At 39.2% G+C, this 21,018-nt stretch overlaps 1 protein-coding gene across 1 annotated transcript in view; it reads right to left on the bottom strand.

Moving 5' to 3' along the window:
- Positions 1-8,003: 8,003 nt before the first annotated feature.
- LOC135363188 (uncharacterized) overlaps positions 8,004-21,018 on the bottom strand; it is a 52,251-nt gene continuing 39,236 nt past the window's right edge. Inside the window, 7 exon segments of the mRNA XM_064583867.1 lie at positions 8,004-13,677; positions 13,680-13,780; positions 14,086-14,175; positions 14,491-14,594; positions 15,811-15,931; positions 18,900-19,046; positions 19,954-20,326. Coding sequence (XP_064439937.1) covers positions 13,606-13,677; positions 13,680-13,780; positions 14,086-14,175; positions 14,491-14,594; positions 15,811-15,931; positions 18,900-19,046; positions 19,954-20,326 — 1,008 coding nt within the window. The 3' untranslated portion in view covers positions 8,004-13,605.

The raw sequence follows: 21,018 nt of genomic DNA, 5'->3' as shown, positions 1-21,018 counted from the left end.
TTCTTAAATTCCACATATAAGTGAAATCATATGGTATTTGTCTTTCTCTGACTTATTTCACTTAGCATTATACCCTCTAAATCCATCCATGTTGTTGCAAATGGCAAGATTTCATCTTTTTTATTGCTGAATAATATTCCATTGTGTGTGTGTGTGTGTGTGTATATCACATCTTCTTCATCCATTCATCTATCAGTGGACACTTGGGCTTGCTCCATAATTTGGCTACTGTAAATAATGTTGCAACAAACATAGGGGTGCATATATGTTTTTAAATTAGTGTTTTTCTCTTTTTAAAGATTTTATTTATTTCTTTATTTCTTTATTTCTTTATTTATTTATTTATTTGAGAATGAGAGAGGGTGAGCAGACAGGTGGGGGCAGGGGCAGAGGAAGAGGGAGAGGGAATCTCAAGCAGACTCTGTGCTGAGCGCAGAACCCAATGTGGGGTTCGACCCCATGATCCCGAGATTATGACCTGAGCTGAAACCATGTGCTAGATGCTTAACCGACTGAGCCACCCAGACACCCCACAAATTAGTGTTTTTCTATTTGGGGGGTAAATACTCAGTTATGGATCATATAGCAACTCTATCTTTAATTTTTTGAGGAACCTCCATATTGTTTTCCACAGGGGGCTGCACCAGTTGGCGTTCCCACCAACAGTGCACAAGAGTTCCTTTTTCTCCACAATCTTGCCAAAACCTGTTGTTTCTTGTGTTGTTGATTTTAGCCATTTGGACAGGTATGAGGTGATAACTCATTGTGGTTTTCATTTGCATTTCCCTGATGATGAGTGATTTGAGCATCTTTTCGTGTCTGTTGGCCATCTGTGTCTTCTTTGGAGAAATGTCTGTTGATGTCTTCCGCCTATTTTTAAATTGGATCATTTGGTTTTTTGGTGTTGAGTTGTATAAGCTCTTTATATATTTTGGATACTAACCTTTTATATCATTTGCAAATATCTTCTCCCATTCAGTAACTTGTCCTCTCGTTTTATTGGTGGTTTTCTTTGCTGTGCAGAAGCCTTTTATTTTGATGTAGTCCCAATAATTTATTTTTGCTTTTGTCTCCCTTGCCTCAGGGGACATATCTAGGAAGATGTTGTTACAACCAGTGTCTGAGAAATTACTATCTGTGCTCTCTGCTCGGACTTTTTTGGTTTCAAGTCTTACATTTAGGTCTTTAATCCATTTTGAATTTTATTTTTGTGTATAGTGTAAGAGAGTGGTCCAGTTTCATTCTTTTGGATGTACCTGTCCAGTTTTCCCAACACCAGTTTTTGAAGAGACTATCTTTTCCCCATTGTATATTCTTGCCTCCCTGCTTGTACATAAAATCATGGGTTTATTTCTGGATTCTCTATTCTGTTCCGTTGATCTATTGTCTACTTTTCCGTCAGTACCATACTGTTTGGATTATTACAGCTTTGTGATATACCCTGAAATCTGGGATTGTGATACCTCCAATTTTGTTCTTTCTCAAGATTGCTTTGGCTATTTGGGGCCTTTTGTGGTACCATACATATTTTAGAATTATTTGTTCTAGTTCTGTGAAAAATGCTATTGGTGTTTTGATAGGGATTGCATTAAATCTGTAGATCATTTTGGGTATGGGACATTTTAAAATATTTGTTCTTCCATCAATAAGCATAGAATATTTTTCCATTCATGTTGTCTTCAATTTTTTTTCATCAGTGTTTTATAGTTTTCAGAATATAGGTCTTTCACTTCCTTGTTTAAGTTTATTCCTAGGTAGTTTATTATTTTTGGTATAATTGTGAATGGGACTGTTTCTTAATTTCTCTTTCTGCTTCTTCATTATTCGTGTATAAAAATGCAGATTTCTGTATATTGATTTTGTATCCTGTGATTTTCCTGAACGCATTTACCAGTTCTAGTCTATTTTTGGTGGAGTCTGGAGGGTTTTCTGTATATATAGTATCATGTCACTTGCAAATAGTCAAAGTTTTACTTCTTCCTTACCCATTTGGATGCCACTTATTTCTTTTTCTTGTCTTATTCCCGGGGCTAGGACTTCCAGTACTATGTTGAATACAAGTAGTGAGAATGAACACCCCTGTCTTGCTCTTGATCTTGGGGAAAAGCTTTTAGTTTTTCACCATTGAGTATGATTTTAGCTGTAGGTTTTTATATGGTCTTTATTATATTGAAATATGTTCCCTCTAAATCTACTTCGTTGAGAGTTTTTATCATGAATGGATATTGTACTTTGTCAAATGCTTTTCTGCATCTATTAAAATAATCATGTGCTTTTTATCCTTTCTCTTGTTGACGTGATGTATGATGTTAATTGATTTGTGAATATTGAATCACGTTTGCATCCTAGGAATAAATCCCACTTGATCACGGTGAATGATTTTTTAATGTATTGTTGGATTGGGTTGGCTATTATTTTGTTGAGGATTTTTGCATCTGTGTTCATCAGAGATATTGGCCTGTAGTTCTCTCTTTTTTAAAAAAGATTTTATTTATTTGCGATAGAGCAAGAGTGAGAGAGCGAGAGCGCACAAGCAGGGGGAGTGGGAGAGGGAGAAGCAGGCTCCCCGCTGAGCCAGGAGCCCGATGGGGGACTCGATCCCAGGACTCTGGGATCATGACCAGAGCTGAAGGCAGACGCTTAACTGACTGAGCCACCCAGCCGTCCTCTTTTTTTTTTTTTTTTTAAGTGTCTTTACCTGGTTTTGGTATCAGGGTAATGCTGGCCTCACAGAATGAATTTGTGATTTTGGAAGCTTTCCTTCTAACTCTTCTTTAAATGTTCGGTAAAATCCACCTGTGAAGCCATCTGCTCCTGGACTTTTGTTTGTTGGGAGTTTTCTGATTACTGATTCAATTTCATTCCTGGTAATCAGTCTGTTCAAGTTTTCTATTTCTTCCTGATTCAGTTTTGGGAGGTTATATGTTTCTAGGGATTTATCATTTCTTCTAGGTTGTTCAATTTGTTTGCATACAATTTTTCATAATATTCTTATAATCCTTCATATTTCTGTGGTGTTGGTTGTCCTTTCTCCTCTTTCCCTTCTGATTTTGTTTATTTGAGTCCTCTCCCTCTCTCTCTCTCTCCTTTATGAGTCTGGCTAAAGGTTTATCAATTTGGTTGATCTTTTCAAAGAACCAGCTCCTGGTTTCATTGATCTGCTCTATTGGGTTTTTTTTAGTTTCTATTTCATTTATTTCTGCTCTAATCTTTATTATTTTCTTCCTTCTTTAGGTTTTGGGTTTTGTTTGTTCTTTTTCTAGCTTCTGTAGGTGTAAGTTTAGGTTGTTTCTTCAATGTTTTTCTTGCTTCTTGAGGTAGGCCTTGATTGCTATAAACTTGCCTCATAGAACAGCTTTTGCTGGATTCCAAAGTTTTTGGACCATGGTGTTTTCATTTTCATTTGTCTCCATGTATTTTTTAATTTCTTCTCTGATTTATTCCCTTACAATTTTAAATCTTTGATTAAATGTGTATATTGGAAAACATTATGTAGTGTCGAGAGCATGAGCTCTGGAATCCAATTACCTAGTTTTAATCCTTCCTTATGATTTACTACCTACATGACACTGGGTAAACCAGTTATACTTCTAAAGCCTCAATGTCCTTATCTGCAAAATCAAAATGATGATAAAAGCATCTGCTTCATAGGGTTGTTGTGAGAATTAAATGAGATCATACTGCAGAAATGTTAGTATGGTACCTAACAGATTAATCCTTCAAATAATTTAGTTATGCTTACAGGAGACAATGAGACTTTTTATTCAAAAATAGCAACAATATAATGGGTATTCCCCCCATGAATAAAGACAGGGAGAGAGAACAGGTAGTAATGCCAATTGAGTAACTACAAATTGCCAAGTTCTTTGCCAGGCAGTTTATGGACATCATCTCATTTGCTTGCAGCAGATTTGTGAGGTAAGAATCATTATTTCCATTTTATAGATGGAGAAACTGAAGCTCAATAAAGTGAAGTAACTGAGAACCACATACCAAATAATCTGCAGAGTCAAGTTTGTCTAATTTCAAAGTCATATAGTTTTTCCTCACCTAAACAATGTTTTCCTTCTGGAGGAGGAAAGAAAATATATTTTAAGCCACATCCCATTTAGGTCGGCTCCCAAATTATTTAACTGACACATATGTGAGTGTTTTCATCAGCTGTCAGTGTTTGCCTATGGTGCCCCTATCCCACTCAGTCTCTCCTCCCTGAAATGGCTGGTTGAGGAACACTTAGCCACTGCTGGTACCATGTCCTAACTCTCAGTCAGGAAGTTTGCATCAGCTCCCAAGATGGACAGGAGACTCCTGTTATTTTACGGAGCCAGATCTGAGGTTTTAGACAGGCAGGGAGTAGGAGGCGTCAGGACTGGGAAAGTCGAATGATTCCCCTCCTGATGTCTAGTGGTTCACATCGCTAAGATAGATACCAGGCTGTGAATTGTGCCTCCTCAGCTGATCCCCATTCTGGATCAGTATCCCTATGAGTAATTTCTCTCCTGATTCTGGCACTCTGGACTTTCTACTACCACTGATGGGTTTTTATCTCTATAGAGGGGAAAAAAGGGATGCCCAGGCCTTGGCTGCGAGTGCTCACTCCACTACCCTTTGCTGCCCTCTACTGACCATACCTGGAAAGTACATTTAACCTTTCAGGCCCTTGGCCCAAATAGATACTACAGTGAGTGAAACCAGGCACACAAAATTTGAGGTGCACCAAAAAACTAAGTAAATAAGATATGATATTTTAATTTTAATATAGTATTTTAAAAAGTCAATTTGCAAAAAATACATGGTGAACAAAATATCTAAATGTACCCTAAAACAGTACTACTAGCTTATATGTACACAGAACCTGCCATCCATCTTTTCATTCAAGAAAGAGGTCTAATACTGCAGTGGCAAATCATGCTATCAATACTGGTCAACCTTTTTCATCACTCACATATATGGGGGGAAAAAACCCAGAAAATTTAGAGTAAGTGAAAAACAAAAATGAGAAGGTCTAAGTGGAACAGATATTGTAACAGTCGAATCCTAAAGAAAACAAGTAAGAGAACAGGGAAAAAAAAAAAAAAAACTGATTAAGAAAACAAAACCAACTAACATCTTCAGAGTCAAGAAGCCAAAGAATGGGTGGCTATAAAATAAGAACAAAGAAAAAAATTTTTTGGAAATTAAAGATATCATCGACCAAATTAAATGTACTAGAAAGTCTTGAAGATTGAGTTTAAGGAATCCCACTTGACTTTGACACTTGGAACATTCATCTTTCAGTTTTAATGACATAAGATTACCCTTTCTTTCTCAGTAAGTAGAGCTATTTGGTCCTTCGGTAAGGAGTAATTTAATCATTGGAATAATGGAAATGCTATTTGAATTTGTAGAATCAACGTATAAACAAAACTTGGAAGACAACAACTGTAAAAGAATCTGACTAATACTAACATTGATAATATAAAAAAAATGGAAGTCTGAATATTAAGGCAGCAGAGACGTGGAAGAGATAATGTCACAGATCTTTTTCACCTATTTATTTATATAGCAAAAAATCAAGATACACTGTCTAAAATTGATGTAACAAAATACAGACGTAAGCATACTCTTTAAAATGGTAATAACCAGAAAAACCAAAACAATGTAACTGGAAAATGTAGAAGCAGATGGATAAAAGAAATAAGTTTCTCATCTTTCAATAGATGCTATTTCAAGTTCATAAAACAAGAAATGAAAGTATTAACATAGGTTTCAGAGGTATTGTGATAACCACCAGCAGAACAGAAAATATTTAAAAATAGGGAGCTGGAAATGAGGAGTTGGGGAACAGGTTCAGGCAGGGAATTTACTTTTCATTTGGTACCACTCTGTACTGCTTGTTTTTTAAAATGTGTGTATGTATTAATTTTACACTATAAAAGTTAAAAAAAAAAAAAAAACCCTCTTTGCAGCTGCAGCTCTTGGCATCATTTCCTTCCCAGCTGCAGTCTCTTTCCTTACACCAGTGGTCAGATCCTACTGAGACAGGAAGGAGTAAGAGAGAAAAGAAAAGTTTCTGCCCTTAATTTGAGTGTCTTGGAATCTTTTTTATTTGTTTGTGCTTGTGTTCTGTCTTTTCAAATGGTGCCACTTTTTGGAATACTAACTTTTGACTACTTTCATCTGTGATATCTAGAATCTTCTTAAAGTCTTGCTAAACTTTGGTATCCTTCTGTTCCTTCTTGACAAAGAGTAATCCTGACTCATTGGCTCTTACTGTGACCGTGGTATTTTATTTTCTTAGAATCTTGGTTCTGGTCAACTACTTCCTAGCCAGGTCCAACTCAGCCTGCCTAGGTAGGAATGAAAAGTCTATGGAAGAGTGATGACAATTACTACTATCAGAACAAGTAAGACGTGGCATATTAGGTAAGTTAAACATAGTGCTAAGGGAGCAGGGTGACGTTCATTACCCCATTCCTCATGCACTGACAGAGGAGAATGTGTTTCACTCCACTGTTCTGGAGAGAACACACTCGGAGGAATTTGGGAGTAGACGTTTTCTCTAGACCACAATCTTGCACCAAAGTGCCAAAAGCATGGGACACGAGACACAAGGAAATGAAACCAGAATATCTAAATTTTCGAAGAAGGCAATAATGTCTCAGGGTCACTCTCTAAATTTGAGAAACAAGGCAGAGGATCATAGGGGAAGGGAGAGAAAAATGAAACAAGATGAAACCAGACGGAGACAAACCATAAGAGACTCTCAATCTCAGGAAATAAACTGAGGGTTGCTGGAGTGGTGGGGGGGTGGGAGGGATGACGTGGCTGGGTGATAGACATTGGGGCGGGTATGTGCTATGGTGAGCGCTGTGAATTGTGGAAGACTGATGAATCACAGACCTGTACCCCTGAAACAAACAATACGTTATATGTTAATAGAAAGAAAAAAAAAAAAAAAGAAAAGGTCACTCCCTGAAAGTAGGCAATATATATGGGAGATAACTACACACGAGTCACCAAAACAAAACAGTAACAACAACAAACACAAAGAAATACACACACATATTAAACATAAGCCGTTGTGGAAGCACAACAGTTGCTGGGCGCTGTGTGCTCAGTGAATACGGACTCACAGGCTGTGGACTCAAGGCGGGTGCCTCTGGCTGGCTTGCCGTGGGACTGAAACCCAACAGTTCCCAGGTCCTCGCTGTCTCCAATAGAGGGAGCACTAAGTTACCTGCCACGCCATGACCTAGTCACTTAATTGGGGGACCACAGTTTTGTTTGTGACAACTTTTTTTTTTTTTTAAAGATTTCATTTATTTATTTGAGAGAGAGAATGAAAGAGAGAGAGAACATGAGAGGGGGGAGGGTCAGAGGGAGAAGCAGACTCCCTGCCGAGCAGGGAGCCCAATGCGGGACTCGATCCCGGGACTCCAGGATCATGACCTGAGCCGAAGGCAGTCGCTTAACCAACTGAGCCACCCAGGCGCCCCTGTTTGTGACAACTTCTATAGGGGAGATGCAGTTTCTTTGGTGACTGCTGACCCCTTGGAGACTAGAACTAATTCGAGGTTCGAACCAACTTTGAAGAGGCTGAAGAAGCTACGCCCATTCCTGTGAAATCCCCGGACACCGCTACAGCTACCGGAACCCAGGCTCTGCGTAAAAGCCTCTGGCTGACACTGAGCCAACTGTATACGATTGAGAATGAAGGCACTTGGACTTTAATTTCTATGGGCTTTTGTGAGGGGATTTAGTTTGGGGGGAAGTGGAGTCATAAACAAAGAGTGTCCTAGTGTTCAAATCTGGGACATTTTCATGTGGATACAGTCTCTGTGCTCATTTCATCAAAGGCTGGTGAGCCCCTTTGGACAACATGACTGGACGTAATTAGTGATACGAAATGGAACGGCGAGTTAACTTTCAGCCTAGGGCGCTGCATGGCGTTCTACCGGACTCATGGGGCCGGAGTCTTTTGTGGGCAGAAAGCAAGATGCCCTTCAGCAGTTCCCGAAGGACTCTGTGGGGAGGAGGCGAGTTCAGGCGTGTGTGAGCGCAGCAGTAGCGGGAGCAGGCGCGGCTCCGCTAAGGGGACTGCTGCCCTGGCTCCCTTCGGAGGCTGGAGCACCATGGGCTACGACACTGCTTCGCAGCCTTCCATCATGAGTGCGCGGCCTTCTTCCCTTGTCTACATTTGCATCATCCATACAAAACACTGATCGGTTTTTCTTTAAATATTCAGAGTGGACTGTAGAATCTTCGCTCATGGTAACGTGTTAGAACATGTTATACGTTTTTCTGAATACAGACTAAAATACATAGCTACTAAAATTAAAAAAAAAATGCCCGTGAGCATGCTACCTAAAGCAACTCACAGGACGCCTGTGGAACGCACAGTGTAATACACTAAAAAGCTTAAAAAGCTGGCAAATATTCAACGAGAGGGATGCATGCTACTCCACTCTCCGGGTCTCCACTCCAATCCTGATGACAGAAGGTGGTGTTGGGCAGAGATTTGGGGCCCCTCTCTCCACTTTCTCTCTCACACCATCCCAAGCAACAGAGAAAAGACCTTTCTAAGACTTATAGGAGTTCGAGTCAAGTGCTTTCTTATTGTGCCCTTGGCGTTCAGGACGCAGGGCTTCTTGCTCCCACGTTGGAGTGGGCTTGCGCGAGGATGCCTGCAGTTGCCTGGCCATTCCCGGCTCATTTCTGGAGGTGTAGTAGCAAACCCTGTTTCTGCTTGAGATCTAAGCCTCACTCTACCCAGCTTTGCTAGGGAACCCCATGATTTGGATGATAACATACATCTCAATCGCCTTCTGTCTCCTCTTTCTCACTCGTTCAAATTCCAACACAGCATGTAGTTACAAAAACAAGTGAAAGAATGAGAGAAGAAACTGTTGATGGAAGAAGATGCATGCAGCTATCGTACAGCAAAATACTGTGTGTATATAAACATCTAATGATCGCTTGTTATGAAAAAGTGTTTTTTAAAAAATTAATGAAACTTGATACTCAAATACTGTTGAGTTCTCCTTCCCCAACTTGGGGTTAGAGTCATGTAGCAGTCTAGTCTTTTTGGCTGAGTCTGTGCACACTGGAGCAGGGGCACCCTCCTTTGTTCCCTAGTCTCTGAGAAGCAATGAGATATACTAGAAAGAATATTGGCCTTGGGGTCGGGCCTGGGGACAGATTCTGGATGTTTGAAGTTGGGCAAATTACCTAGGCTCCCTGAATCTCAGGCTTTACGTGTGTAAAATGGCAACAATAACCCTCCTAGGGTTGTTGTGAGGATTAAAGGAAATGAGTGTGAGTCAGTGAGACTGCCATTCAGAAAGAAATTCACATCCATGTCTAGGTATCCACTGGGCATGTCCATATCTAGATAGCTTTTAAAGAGGTTTGACATCTTTCCCCTGCATGGAAGTGGAGCCTGAGCGGTCGTGCTTATATTCAGAGGCCTTTTTCAGCACAGATAAAATGCCAAAACAATAAAGATTTTGATAGGATGTGTACCTTTGTGCAAACAAGCTTACATAACAAAATGGTGCAGATAAACGCAGATGACAATGGACTTTATACAAATAAATGAAATTATGTTTCTCTAGTATAAAAATAGATCAAATGGTAAGAGCACAAAAATAGGTGAAATGGTAACATAAACTGACTTGTGTAATCAGAGGGTCAACTCTTGACATTTTTCTCTCTAGGCCTTTTCTAATAGTTTTGTTGCTAAGGCTACAGTGTTTTTGCCAGATTGGAACAGCATTGTCCACTCTAATGAAGCTTAAGTAGCTTTCCCAACTAGATTTTTTTTAATAAGCATCAGTTAATACTGCTGGCTTTCAAAGCCATGTTCGTGATGAATGGAAAGATCTTTAAAGATCTGTTCTTAGAAAATGTAGCTCATAAAATTTGGAATTTAGCAGCATTTCTATTCCATAGTTATTCCAACACAAATTTTTATCACGGTTACACTGAACAAAATAACTTAAAATCTAATTTCACATATTTAATTAAAAAAAGAATAAGAAATTATTATTTACAACTTTAGCCAAAAATTAATTCCCTAAAGAGTAACTGAGGTTACTTAACGAACAATTCTTTTGACTAGTGGGTCAAGTGTCTCACAACTGCTCACAAATGCACACTTGATTTATTCTTTGCACAATATGGATAAGTTACAGGAAGTCATCTGAGGAAAGTGTAAATACAAATGCACCCAAAGAAACGTAGAGTTTTGTAAAGCGGAGTAAATGAAAACCAGTTTGCTCTGGACACTCAATTGCTAAGAGGATGTCAAAGGTAAGAGCCATTAGGAAACGGGTGAAGAAACACTCCTTTTGATGTGCTTGCTGAGGAGCCAGATGAGCTTCCTTGGTCATGGACAGAAGAGACCATCTAAACTCTAAAAAATGTAGTGCAGTTTGCATGCCCGCTGATTCCGCAATTCTACTTGTGCACTAAAGCATGAGAATTAAATTAAATAATTCATGTGAAGTGCTTAGCCAATTACAGATGCTGTATTTCCTTCCTTGGTTGTCTATATTTTTGTAGCCAGAAATCCCACTGTTGATTTCCAATAAGAAAAGCTGAATATTACAGCCTTTAAAGTCAAAAGTTCACCTTAATTTGAATATTGCAGCATTAGTGACATCTGGTGGAAAATGAGTTACAATGCGGCATTATAGCTATTCTGATCTTTCCTGTCTAATAATAATATTATCACTTTCATCACATTTTCACATACCCCTTTCCCCAACTCCATGGGAGGAGTATACTTCCCTGCCCCACTGAAGTTTGGCTCAGCCACAAGACTTGGCCAAAATCAGTGGAATGTGGGCAAAAATGTCAGTGTCAAAGTTTGGAAACTAAGCTTTAAAAGTCCTGGCTAGCTATTGCCCCTTCAATGGTAGAATGAAACATGTGACCTGCAGATTTGCATGAGAATAAAACAAGCACCCCAGATAATCCACAGACTTACAGGAAAAAAAAAAAAGTGCTTACGGTTATTCTATGGTTGTTTGCTATGAAGCAAAAGCCAACTAAAACATGAGATCGTTATACCTCTGTGTAAAATTCCCATCAAGGCTTGACTTCTCTGTCCAATTGATGACACTGGGAGAAGAGTCCTGAAGACCGGGTGTGGTTCAGTCCCATCTGGGGCTCTGTTTCAGACCTCGACAGGCCCAATCGGAACATGTTGTTTTCATTCCTGTACCTACGGTAAGCAAAACCGAGTCAGAGTCCAGGCCAGGCCTATCAGAGGCCTATCAGACTCTCTTGGAATCTTGGCTTCTCTGTTTAACATGGTATGGAAGTCACGCACGTTTTGTTTTTGTTTTTTGTTTTCCTTCCAAATCTTTATTTAAATTCTACTTCATTAACATGTACTGTAATATTAGTTTCAGGAGAATTTAGTGATTCATCACTTACACGTAACACCCAGTACTCATCGGTCATTCACAATTCTTGAACCTGTTGGTTTAAATAGCTCCCTCCTAAGGTGAGCTTCAGGTATAGGAAAGAAGGCAGGACAAGTTTAGTTGGAGCCATAGGCCAAAGCTTTTCCAATTGAGCTTTACCAACAAAGCTCATAGCTTTGTATTTGTATTTCTTAAATGATACATAATCTATAAGGGGGGGAAATTAGCAATGTTAGAAATCACAAATTAAAAGTGATAATATTAGGGTCATTTAATTTGGTAAATAAAAACACAAATGACAGAAATTTAAGTATTACCAATGATATATTAAGAAAGTTGCTACCAGTGAGCTTTTGTGGGGGAAGAACCACATTATTTCCGGCCATTTAGCAGAGGCATTGTGTTTCCTAAAGCAGTTACTGCTTTCTGAAAAGAATTTCAAACTTTTGTCCCAAAAGTAGTTCCAGAATTTTCAACTCTCTCCATATTTTTACTGAGCTTCCATTTCTGCTTTCTTTCTCAACCTAATGTGTCATGTTATGAAGGTTATGTACAGCCAAGAATGCAAATGTTTTAATCTTACTAGTGACCACTTTGTACTATATCTCATGTTGGAAAACCAGACTCTTGACCATACCTAATTCAAAATCATTTCCATTTCTGCATAACTACTTTTCTTATTCAGGCAAGAGTTGTGGGTGGACCTCTAAAATTAGATAGCTTCAACTCTCAAGGGAATGGGCTTTCGCAACAGCATTCACGACACCCATCATCAAATACGGGGACCTACACTTGTCTTGTAGTGAGAGAATTGCCCTTTATTCTTAACAAGCAGGCAACAGGATCAAACAGATCATTCAGGTGAAATAACAAAGACAAATACATATGTGATAAATCCGTGTAGTTACTTCTTGGAAGCTTGCCATGTATTTTCCTCTCCTTCATATCTCAAACTTCAGAAAGGCCAGGACCCTGTTTCATTCATCCCAATACTTGGCACGTTAACAGGTGTTCACTTTGTAATTTTTGAAGGAATGGATACAGGCTATGTGTTTTTACTTTATAGTGAAGATTAACGAGTTAATACATATAAAGAGCTTAGAACAGTGTCTGATACTAAGCACTTAATTATTACAAAATGAGATAAGATTTAGAACAGAGATTAGAAGAGACTTTTTAGAAGTCTGCCTTCAACTGACCTTGGCAAAATAAGGAAGACTAGGCTAGCAATAAGGCTAGGAGTATAGAAAAGTTCTACAGCCCAACATATGCTAAAATGAATTAATTCCAAATGACATGTATTATTTTATACAAAGAATGATGCTTATTTTAAGTCCACAGTTATAAGATTAAAGGGGTATAATCAAAGCTTGTCCATTAAATTGAAAGCACCTCCAGACTGACTCAAGTTTGTATTCTTAGGCCCTGGTAGGTACAAGATATTATTTGCTATACTGAATCCATCCTGCTATTTAACTGTGTTAATACCACACCAATATAAAAATATGTTAAGACAAATTAAAATATACATACTTAACTTTATTACATCATTTAAAGCTTGATTTTATAAAACATAAAAAAAATGTTTAAGTGTTCTGTATCACAGGAATTTAAACAGTGGCAATATACATAGCTTTGTAAGTTCAAGTTATATAAATTAAAATCAAATAATTGGAAATGCTTTTAATACGGAAAATATACAAATAAAATAAATGGCAAAAGGACCTAACAGGAGCAGTATTTCATTACTTACAGATTATCATTAGATAATTTCAGGATCTAAACAAAGACTCTGAATTTTCGGACTTCTTTTGCTGTATTTTATATTTAAATATCTCCCTACCTATATTCCGAATCAAGGTACTTGACCAGAAGGTTTAAGAAGGCATTTAGCTTTATGGCAAAAGCTTTCCATCTACAGTTACCACCTTTAAAGGAATTGACATTAACAATGCTGATGTAATCTGCTAGTTCCCTTCTGAACAATGTGCAATAATTTATACCAACCCTGTATAAAGTCATACGGGTACCAAAAAATGGAACAATTATGCACAGTTCAATAGAAGTATAATGTTAAGTTTTCCCCATCTAAAAATTAACCAGTGAAACAAAATGTATCAACTATAGTTGACTTGGTTTCAGGAAAACCACATCTGAGAGTTATAAGTACATCACTGTCCTTATCTTATCCTCAGTCATTGACAGGAATTTTGTAGGCCACCATGCTATTGACTTTGTGGATTGTAGTAGTAAATGAACGAAGGGACGGACTTCCTTAGAATTGGTAATAAACTGTGGTCCCGACTCTTCCCATTTTTCAGGTACAACCAAATCTTTGTCTGTATGTATCAGTAGATCAAATGAACCTAAATTGGGGATAAGATCATTAAAGTACAATTATTTTTTTCTAAAGTACAACCACCCTTCCTGTGTCTTTCACATTTGAACCATCTATAGTGTCAGAAAAGCTAGTTTACCTTGATCTCTAATCAATTATATTAACTAATTGCTTTTCCTCAATGGAAATTTTAGTACAGAAAATACTGTACTCCTTTTACTTTATGAAAAACTCAAGTTTTTTTTTTTAAAGAGAAAACCACTAAAAATATTTGCAGAAAGTATACAATTAATCATGAGACAGCATGAATCTAAGCCATAGAAGAGATAATACCTTGGTTCTGTGACAGCTGTATCCCAGTGCCCAGAACAGCATCTGGCATGTAGTAGGTATTTAGGATATATCTGATGAATGAAGGAGTAACTAAGAAAACAAAGACACAATTATAGCTATAAATCTTAATTATATACATAGAAATGTGTAGAAAATAAAAATAATGACAGAAATTACATCAAAAGATTCAAGAGTGAGTACTGTAGAATACTTTCATTCCTTTCCTTTTCAGCACTTGTAAATAAAATGCAAATAGCATTACTTTAGCTTTATCACAGTTTTCTCATTCATATAACATGACATTTATAATTAAGAAAAAACTTAATGAGCGCATTAATTCTTAAAGTAGTAGCTTAGTCTTTTCCACAACAAATTTAAGCCAGTGTGAAGTTGTATAATACTTACAAGAAACTTCCAATAGTGGCAGAAATGTCACCGTAGCTGTGATCTGTCTGATCACTGAACGGATTTCATCTTGGATAGCTTTCTGAGACTTTTCTCTGGGTGCACTATCAAAGAAACCAATTAATTCATTTTAAGTTTTAACAAGTTATTTGAAACACAGGTAAGATTATTTATCTGATTAAATGCTTCCAAAATCAAATAAGTAATGCATTCAAAAGGAGTTTTTTTTTAAATGAAAATAAATATATGTCCTTAAGAAACTTAGTAGGCACAATATGTATCTCTATTATTTCATTTATCCTTCCAATCATTTTTTAGGGTTGTTCTTAGTATCAGGTCATTAAATAACAGATGACTAGAAAACCTGCCAAGTACTTCAAGTCAGGAAAGCTTCAGCATGTCTTAAAATAAAGATAACAAGCAGTATCTAAAATATTGAATCGGTATAATCATTTTGGCATTTTTAGTAATGCCTAAATGTCTAATTTCCTATTGCCTCAAATAAGATGTTACTCGTGTATGGCGTTAATAATTAAACATTTTCTAAAACAGACCAAAGGCTTCAGGAGCAAACTCCATCATTTCATTATGAGAGATAGTTCAGAGTTTACAGGTAAGCATGCCTAGGACAATGCTAGAAATTAGCATATAATGATGGGCATCTCCCATCCGGATAATCTAAAAACTTCAGTTTAATGTCTAAGGAGGGGCGCCTGGGTGGCTCAGTTAGTTAAGCGACTGCCTTTGGCTCAGGTCATGATTCCCGGGTCCTGGGATTGAGCCCCACATCGGGCTCCCTGCTTGGCGGGAAGCCTGCTTCTCCCTCTCCCACTCCCCGTTTATGTTCCCTCTCTCGCATGCTCTATTAAATAAATAAATAAAATCCTAAAAAAAAAAAAAAGGGAATGTCTAAGAAGTTTGTAGCATTAAATGAAATACAGTAGAGCTGCACAGTAAGCTGGGAGAAAGTCTAGGATAATACTTCATGGTTAAAAGTACCTTTCTACAATTCATGAAATGGCCCACCTAGGACGGACACCATGGTAGCTTTACATATAGCATCATAAACACTAAAGTTTGAAATTTATGGATTTAGCCTAAGCGCAATTATGTTAAAAGTCCGTGATAGGCAAAATTCTTTCGTGAGCACAATTTGTGAGCCCAATCCTTCTCCACAGGAGATTAAAGATCACATCTAACATACTTAGAAACAAACTACTTTATGTGAAACTAGTTCAATATAAGTAGAACTCATCTAGTAAAAGAAAACAGTTTTGGAAAAAGATCTGTAAAAATGGAAGCAATTTACTTCATACTTACCTGTCATCTTTTGCAGTCTTGTCACACTCAATACCAAATTGCCACCTTTCAAGGACCTCACCACTTTCAATATTTGAGATGACAACCACCAGTTTCTGAACTGAACACGTGTATAACCAATCTGCAATACATAACAAGGAATCTTTTTTGTTTCACTGCATTACAAAACAACTCTCTTCCCAGGTCTCACTTTCTATCCTCAGCAAATTCCTACCGCTAGTATTTCGGAACTCTGCCAACCTGTACAGAAAACCTGCCCCACAATAACCTAGCTCCTGTTTTCAAATTCTCAGTATTTGTACCAGATATAGTACTGAGTGCTGAAGACAGAGTAGAAAACATGAAGTACACCCTAATCCAAGTAAGATGCAGGAGATGGCCATTAATCTAATCACTGCACCGATAAATATAAGATTATAATTGTGATAAACGCTATGAAGGTGCAGTATGTGACGCAATGAGAGCATAAGAGAGGAAAACTGGACTCACTCAGGGAGTTCTCACTTGACTTCAGTTCTACAAATAAATTATCATTAAATATGCAAAATGATACAGAAAAGGGTACAGGTCTTAAATATTGAAAAGGGAAGAGCATCTGACCAGAGGATTGAAAGAAGGGTAATACAACTGCAGTAAAGAAAGGGGAGAATGAACAAGGTCAGTTTGTGTACGATACACAGGGGTCAGACCATGCAAGGCCATATGGGCCAAATTAAAGAAGTTACACTTCAAGAACCAGGGAAGTCATTACTGTATTTGAAGTATGGTATGATGTAATTAAATTTGTATTTCAGAACTATCCTTCTGGCTGTGATGTGGAAAGTAGAGTAGAGGTAAAGAGGGGATCTAGAGACACCAATTAATTAGCAATTCAAGCAAGAGGTAATGAAGGCTTAGAGAAGGATAAGCTGGTAGAGATGGATCAGTAGATAGATTCAAGAGATTTCATGGTTCAAACTGTTAGGATTTATTGACTACTTATGAGTAAGCAAGAAGAAAGACTGAGATAGCTCCCAACTTCCTAGTTTATATCACTAGTTGGATGGCTGATCCATTCACTGAGAAAAAGAATGCAAATGGGAGATGATGCTTAAGTTTTAAGATTTTATTTTTAAGTAATCTCCACACCCAACATGGGGCTGCAACTTCATATCTCGAGATCAAGAGTTGCATGCTCCATTGACTGAGCCAGCCAGGAGCGCCTTAAGTTTAGTTTTCAGGTATCACTGCGATAGCCAGATGAAGATATCAACGGAGCCACGAAATATATGAGCACAATTAGGAGAATTGGGTTGGATGTACAGTTGTGAGTCAACTACACCAAGGTTGTTAGTGAAGCTATGTACATGTCAGAGATCATCCTAGAGAGAGATTATAGTGAGAAGAGGGCCTCAGGACAAGCCCTGAATTAATCTTGGAAATTGGGATAGTATACTCAGGAATCTGTAGTGGTTTTTTTTCTTTTTTTAAGAGACAAAACAATTTTGTAATATTTAGGGCTTGTGGGCCACCTAGGTCTCTGTTGCATAGTCTTTAAAAAACAGCCCTTTAAAAATCTGAAAACAGGGCACCTGGGTGGCTCAGTTGGTTAAGCGACTGCCTTCGGCTCAGGTCATGATCCTGGAGTCCCGGGATCGAGTCCCGCATCGGGCTCCCTGCTCAGCAGGGAGTCTGCTTCTCCCTCTGACCCTCCCCCCTCTCATGCTCTATCTCATTCTCTCTCTCAAATAAATAAAATCTTAAAAAAAAAAAAAAAATCTGAAAACATTCTTAGTTTGCAGGCAGTACAAAAATAGCCACTTGCTAGACACGGGCTGTCGTATGTATCAACTTTTTCTTGACATATATCGATTTTTCTCAATTTAGCTCTGAAAAGGAAGAAATTGGGTAGTAACTTAAGGATTTGGGGTGGGTGGAAATTTTTTTCTTTTAAAACTGAAGAGAGATCAAAACAAAGAAATCAAAAATACCAGAGAAGAACTAGGATAAAATCCTTAAGGCTAGAGGAATGGGGATTCAGATTGAACAATTTGCCTCTAAGAAGAGCAATTCCTCCATTTTAACTAAAATAAAAGGGAGAAATTAAATAGGAAGGTCTGCATACATCCGAGGTGAAGAAATATCCTCAGTGTAGTCTTAAAGGAGACAACCCAAAAACCAGTAGCTTAGGTGGGGCTTGCTTCTCCATCAAATTAAGAGGACATAGATTATTAGTTGCTTACTAATAATCTTACTTTTTAGCCCTGAATAAAAAAAAAAAAAAACAATTAATCTAATTTTAAAAATAAAGCTACTTGATACAAAGAAATATATATGACTCATGAATTAAGAAAAAAAGATGACTAGTGTTTTTTGGAACTAGTTTTGGAAGATCAAATGGGGAGCTAGGGAGAAACATCCTACAACAGAAAAATTAGAAGTGGGAATCCTAAGTAGAGAAAAATATGAGGGGAAAAAGGAATAGATGGAGAACAAGTATTGATTCAATATAGTAATTTCTTGAGCTAAAGAAAAACAGTGAGTGCTCAGATAGAAAAGGCTTACTGATTAAAGGCAGGATTTTAAAAAAGACAAATGGAAATATATAAAAAATAAAACTCTACTGGGTGCTCTATTACTTAGTAGTTCTTTTCTTTAAGTTTAGTTTCCAGGTTGGATCCAATTTTATTTTCCTTTAAGTAATGATGGCTTTAAACTCTAGGCAGTTACAGAAAATATATGTTAAAAATATACAGTGGATTTTTCTCCAATAGTGAACACCATCATAAGGACAGAAAATTCCAACTTGTTCCATCTGGCTACATGAACTGCAAAAATCATTTCTAAGGAAGTTGATGGAGACAGTTTTGTGAAGCCATATCAGATTCCTAATATCAAAATATTCAACCCACTCAAACTGCAGTATGGGAAGGGTGGACTTTCTTTCAATTTATATATTATTTGCTTCCTTCCAATTAAGAATCACTATATTTGAGGTTGTAGTGTTTTATACCTTTTTGTACAGAGCTGAAAAATGACCACCAAGATGCCAGAAAATATGGGTTCTACAAGGCCTGCAAAACTCAAAATGGTTTGCAACAATTAAATACCTTTCAGCTGTTCCACCACATCATTTAGGTATTTTATGAGCTCAGGATCAGTTGTTACAAGCAAGGTGAGTCCATATTTCTGCACTCTAGTAAAGGTTTCAGATGGATATATGCCACGCTGATATAAAATGCTGTTGATGCCAAATGCTGGAAACAAAAGGAATGTTAAAGAAAAGTCATTATCACTTTGTAACTCTGGAAAATAAAACATATTTAGATGTGGCTACGTTTCATTAATGGCATAAAACCATAAATGCCTTAACGTGTTTGTGGGTGTTTTGCTGAAAGCAGAGTAGGTAAAAAGTGGCATTAAACATTCTTAAAACCTTGCTTCTAATTAAGAGAGAACACGATACCTGCATTTCTGTGGCAAAAAAAGAGAAAAACGCCAAACTGCATTAATCTACTGTCAAAGTAGTACTACAACTCACTGTAATCCAAGTCCCAATTCAGATTATGTGGTTAGAGGGTGTCAAAATAGGCTTTTGCATCTCAGTTAGCAACTGATTAACTGTTCTCTGCAATGCTCTCAGCAAACCTTTCCCTCTTTTTCCTCCTTTTCTCCTCACAAGTCCTGCCAGATCCTATCAGAAGGCACAACTGTCCTGGTCCGGAATGGCGTTTCCTAACTCTAGTCCATCACCGCCAATACCAGAATCAAAGAGGGGCCGAGGGGTTGTTAAAAATATACGTGGCCCCCACCCCGGTCCTACTCCGTCTGAAGTCGCGGAGGCTGGGGGCGGGCGGAAAGTGCCTGGCTCTGTAGTTGAAAGCAACGCTGCAGGTGGAGGGGCTACATCGCGCCGCAGGCCTCAGCAGCACCTAGGCCTCAAGCTCCACCATTAGCAAGGAGCCCGGAGGCGGCGTCTGCATCCGCTTCTTCCTAGATTCTCCCGCCGGGCAGGAGGCTGGGGCAGAGAGAGCTTAATTCGCGGCCTCGCGGCCTCCCCTCCACCCCCTCCCGCTTCCCCCGCCTCCGCGGCTGAGCCCCGGGCCTACCGGGCGGCCTGGCCTCAGTTCACCCCGCCCTCCGGCCTGCGCGAGGACGACTTACAGAAGAACTCGGCCACGATTTCGGCGCTCCCGCGCAGGGTGATGCCTTGCTCCCGGGAGAGCTGCAGCGCCATGGCCAGTCCTACAGACGAAGGAGTGCGCTTCCCCCCGGCAGAGAGCGACAGCAGAGACGCCCACAGCAGTTCCCCGCCACTCGTTTCAAAAGTAACGGCGCAGCACGCCCTCGGGCCTCGGCGCAGGCGCGATGAGCCTCTAGGCCCCGCCCCGTGGGGCGGGGCCTGCAGGTCCTCTGGGCGCTTTTCGGAGCTGGCCTGTCCGCAGGCGCAGGGGGTAGGCGTGGTCGCCCAGTTCTGGGTGGTCAAGCTCCGCAGGGTCCCGGCTGGGCCTGTGTAGTTGTGGTCTACTAGACCGGCCTGAGGGAAGAAGACGCCAAAACCTGGTGTGTTTTTTTGTTTTTTTAAAGATTTTATTTATTGGGGCGCCTGGGTGGCTCAGTCGTTGGGCGTCTGCCTTCAGCTCAGGTCGTGGTCCCAGGGTCTTGGGATCGAGCCCCGCATCGGGCTCCCTGCTCTGCGGGGGGCCTGCTTCTCCCTGTCCCACTCCCCCTGCTTGTGTTTCCTCTCTCATTGTCTCTCTCTGTCAAATAAATGGATAAAAATCTTAAAAAAAAAAAAAAAGATTTTATTTATTTATTTGAGAGAGAGCACATGATAGGGGGGAGGGTCAGAGGGAGAAGCAGACTCCCCGCCCAGCAGGGAGCCCGATGAGGGACTCGATCCAGGGAGTCCAGGATCATGACCTGAGCCGAAGGCAGTCGCTTTAACCAACTGAGCCACCCAGGCGCCCCAAAACCTGGTTTTAATGGCCGCTCCGTAGGCGTGCGGAGTGAGCGACCAAGGAGCACAATTTGTCAGTTTCAGAGCTGTTTTCAAGGTGATATGAACTGTCCGTCAGCTGCATCTTAAGTGGCCCCAGTGATCCCTAGATTGAAACTAGCGATTGAAACTTTTCCTAGATGCTTTGGGAGTCAGTAAAGAAACCGCGTGCGCGGTAGCCAAGCCACAGCTTGAGAGAGCCTGATTACTCTATGGAATCGCGGCTTTTC

The sequence above is a fragment of the Mirounga angustirostris genome, unplaced genomic scaffold, assembly GCF_029215605.1.
Source record: "Mirounga angustirostris isolate CCGP_5_RB_7025 unplaced genomic scaffold, mMirAng1.0.hap1 SCAF_58, whole genome shotgun sequence".
Classification (NCBI taxonomy): domain Eukaryota; kingdom Metazoa; phylum Chordata; class Mammalia; order Carnivora; family Phocidae; genus Mirounga; species Mirounga angustirostris.
This window is presented reverse-complemented; position numbering and strand designations above follow the sequence as displayed.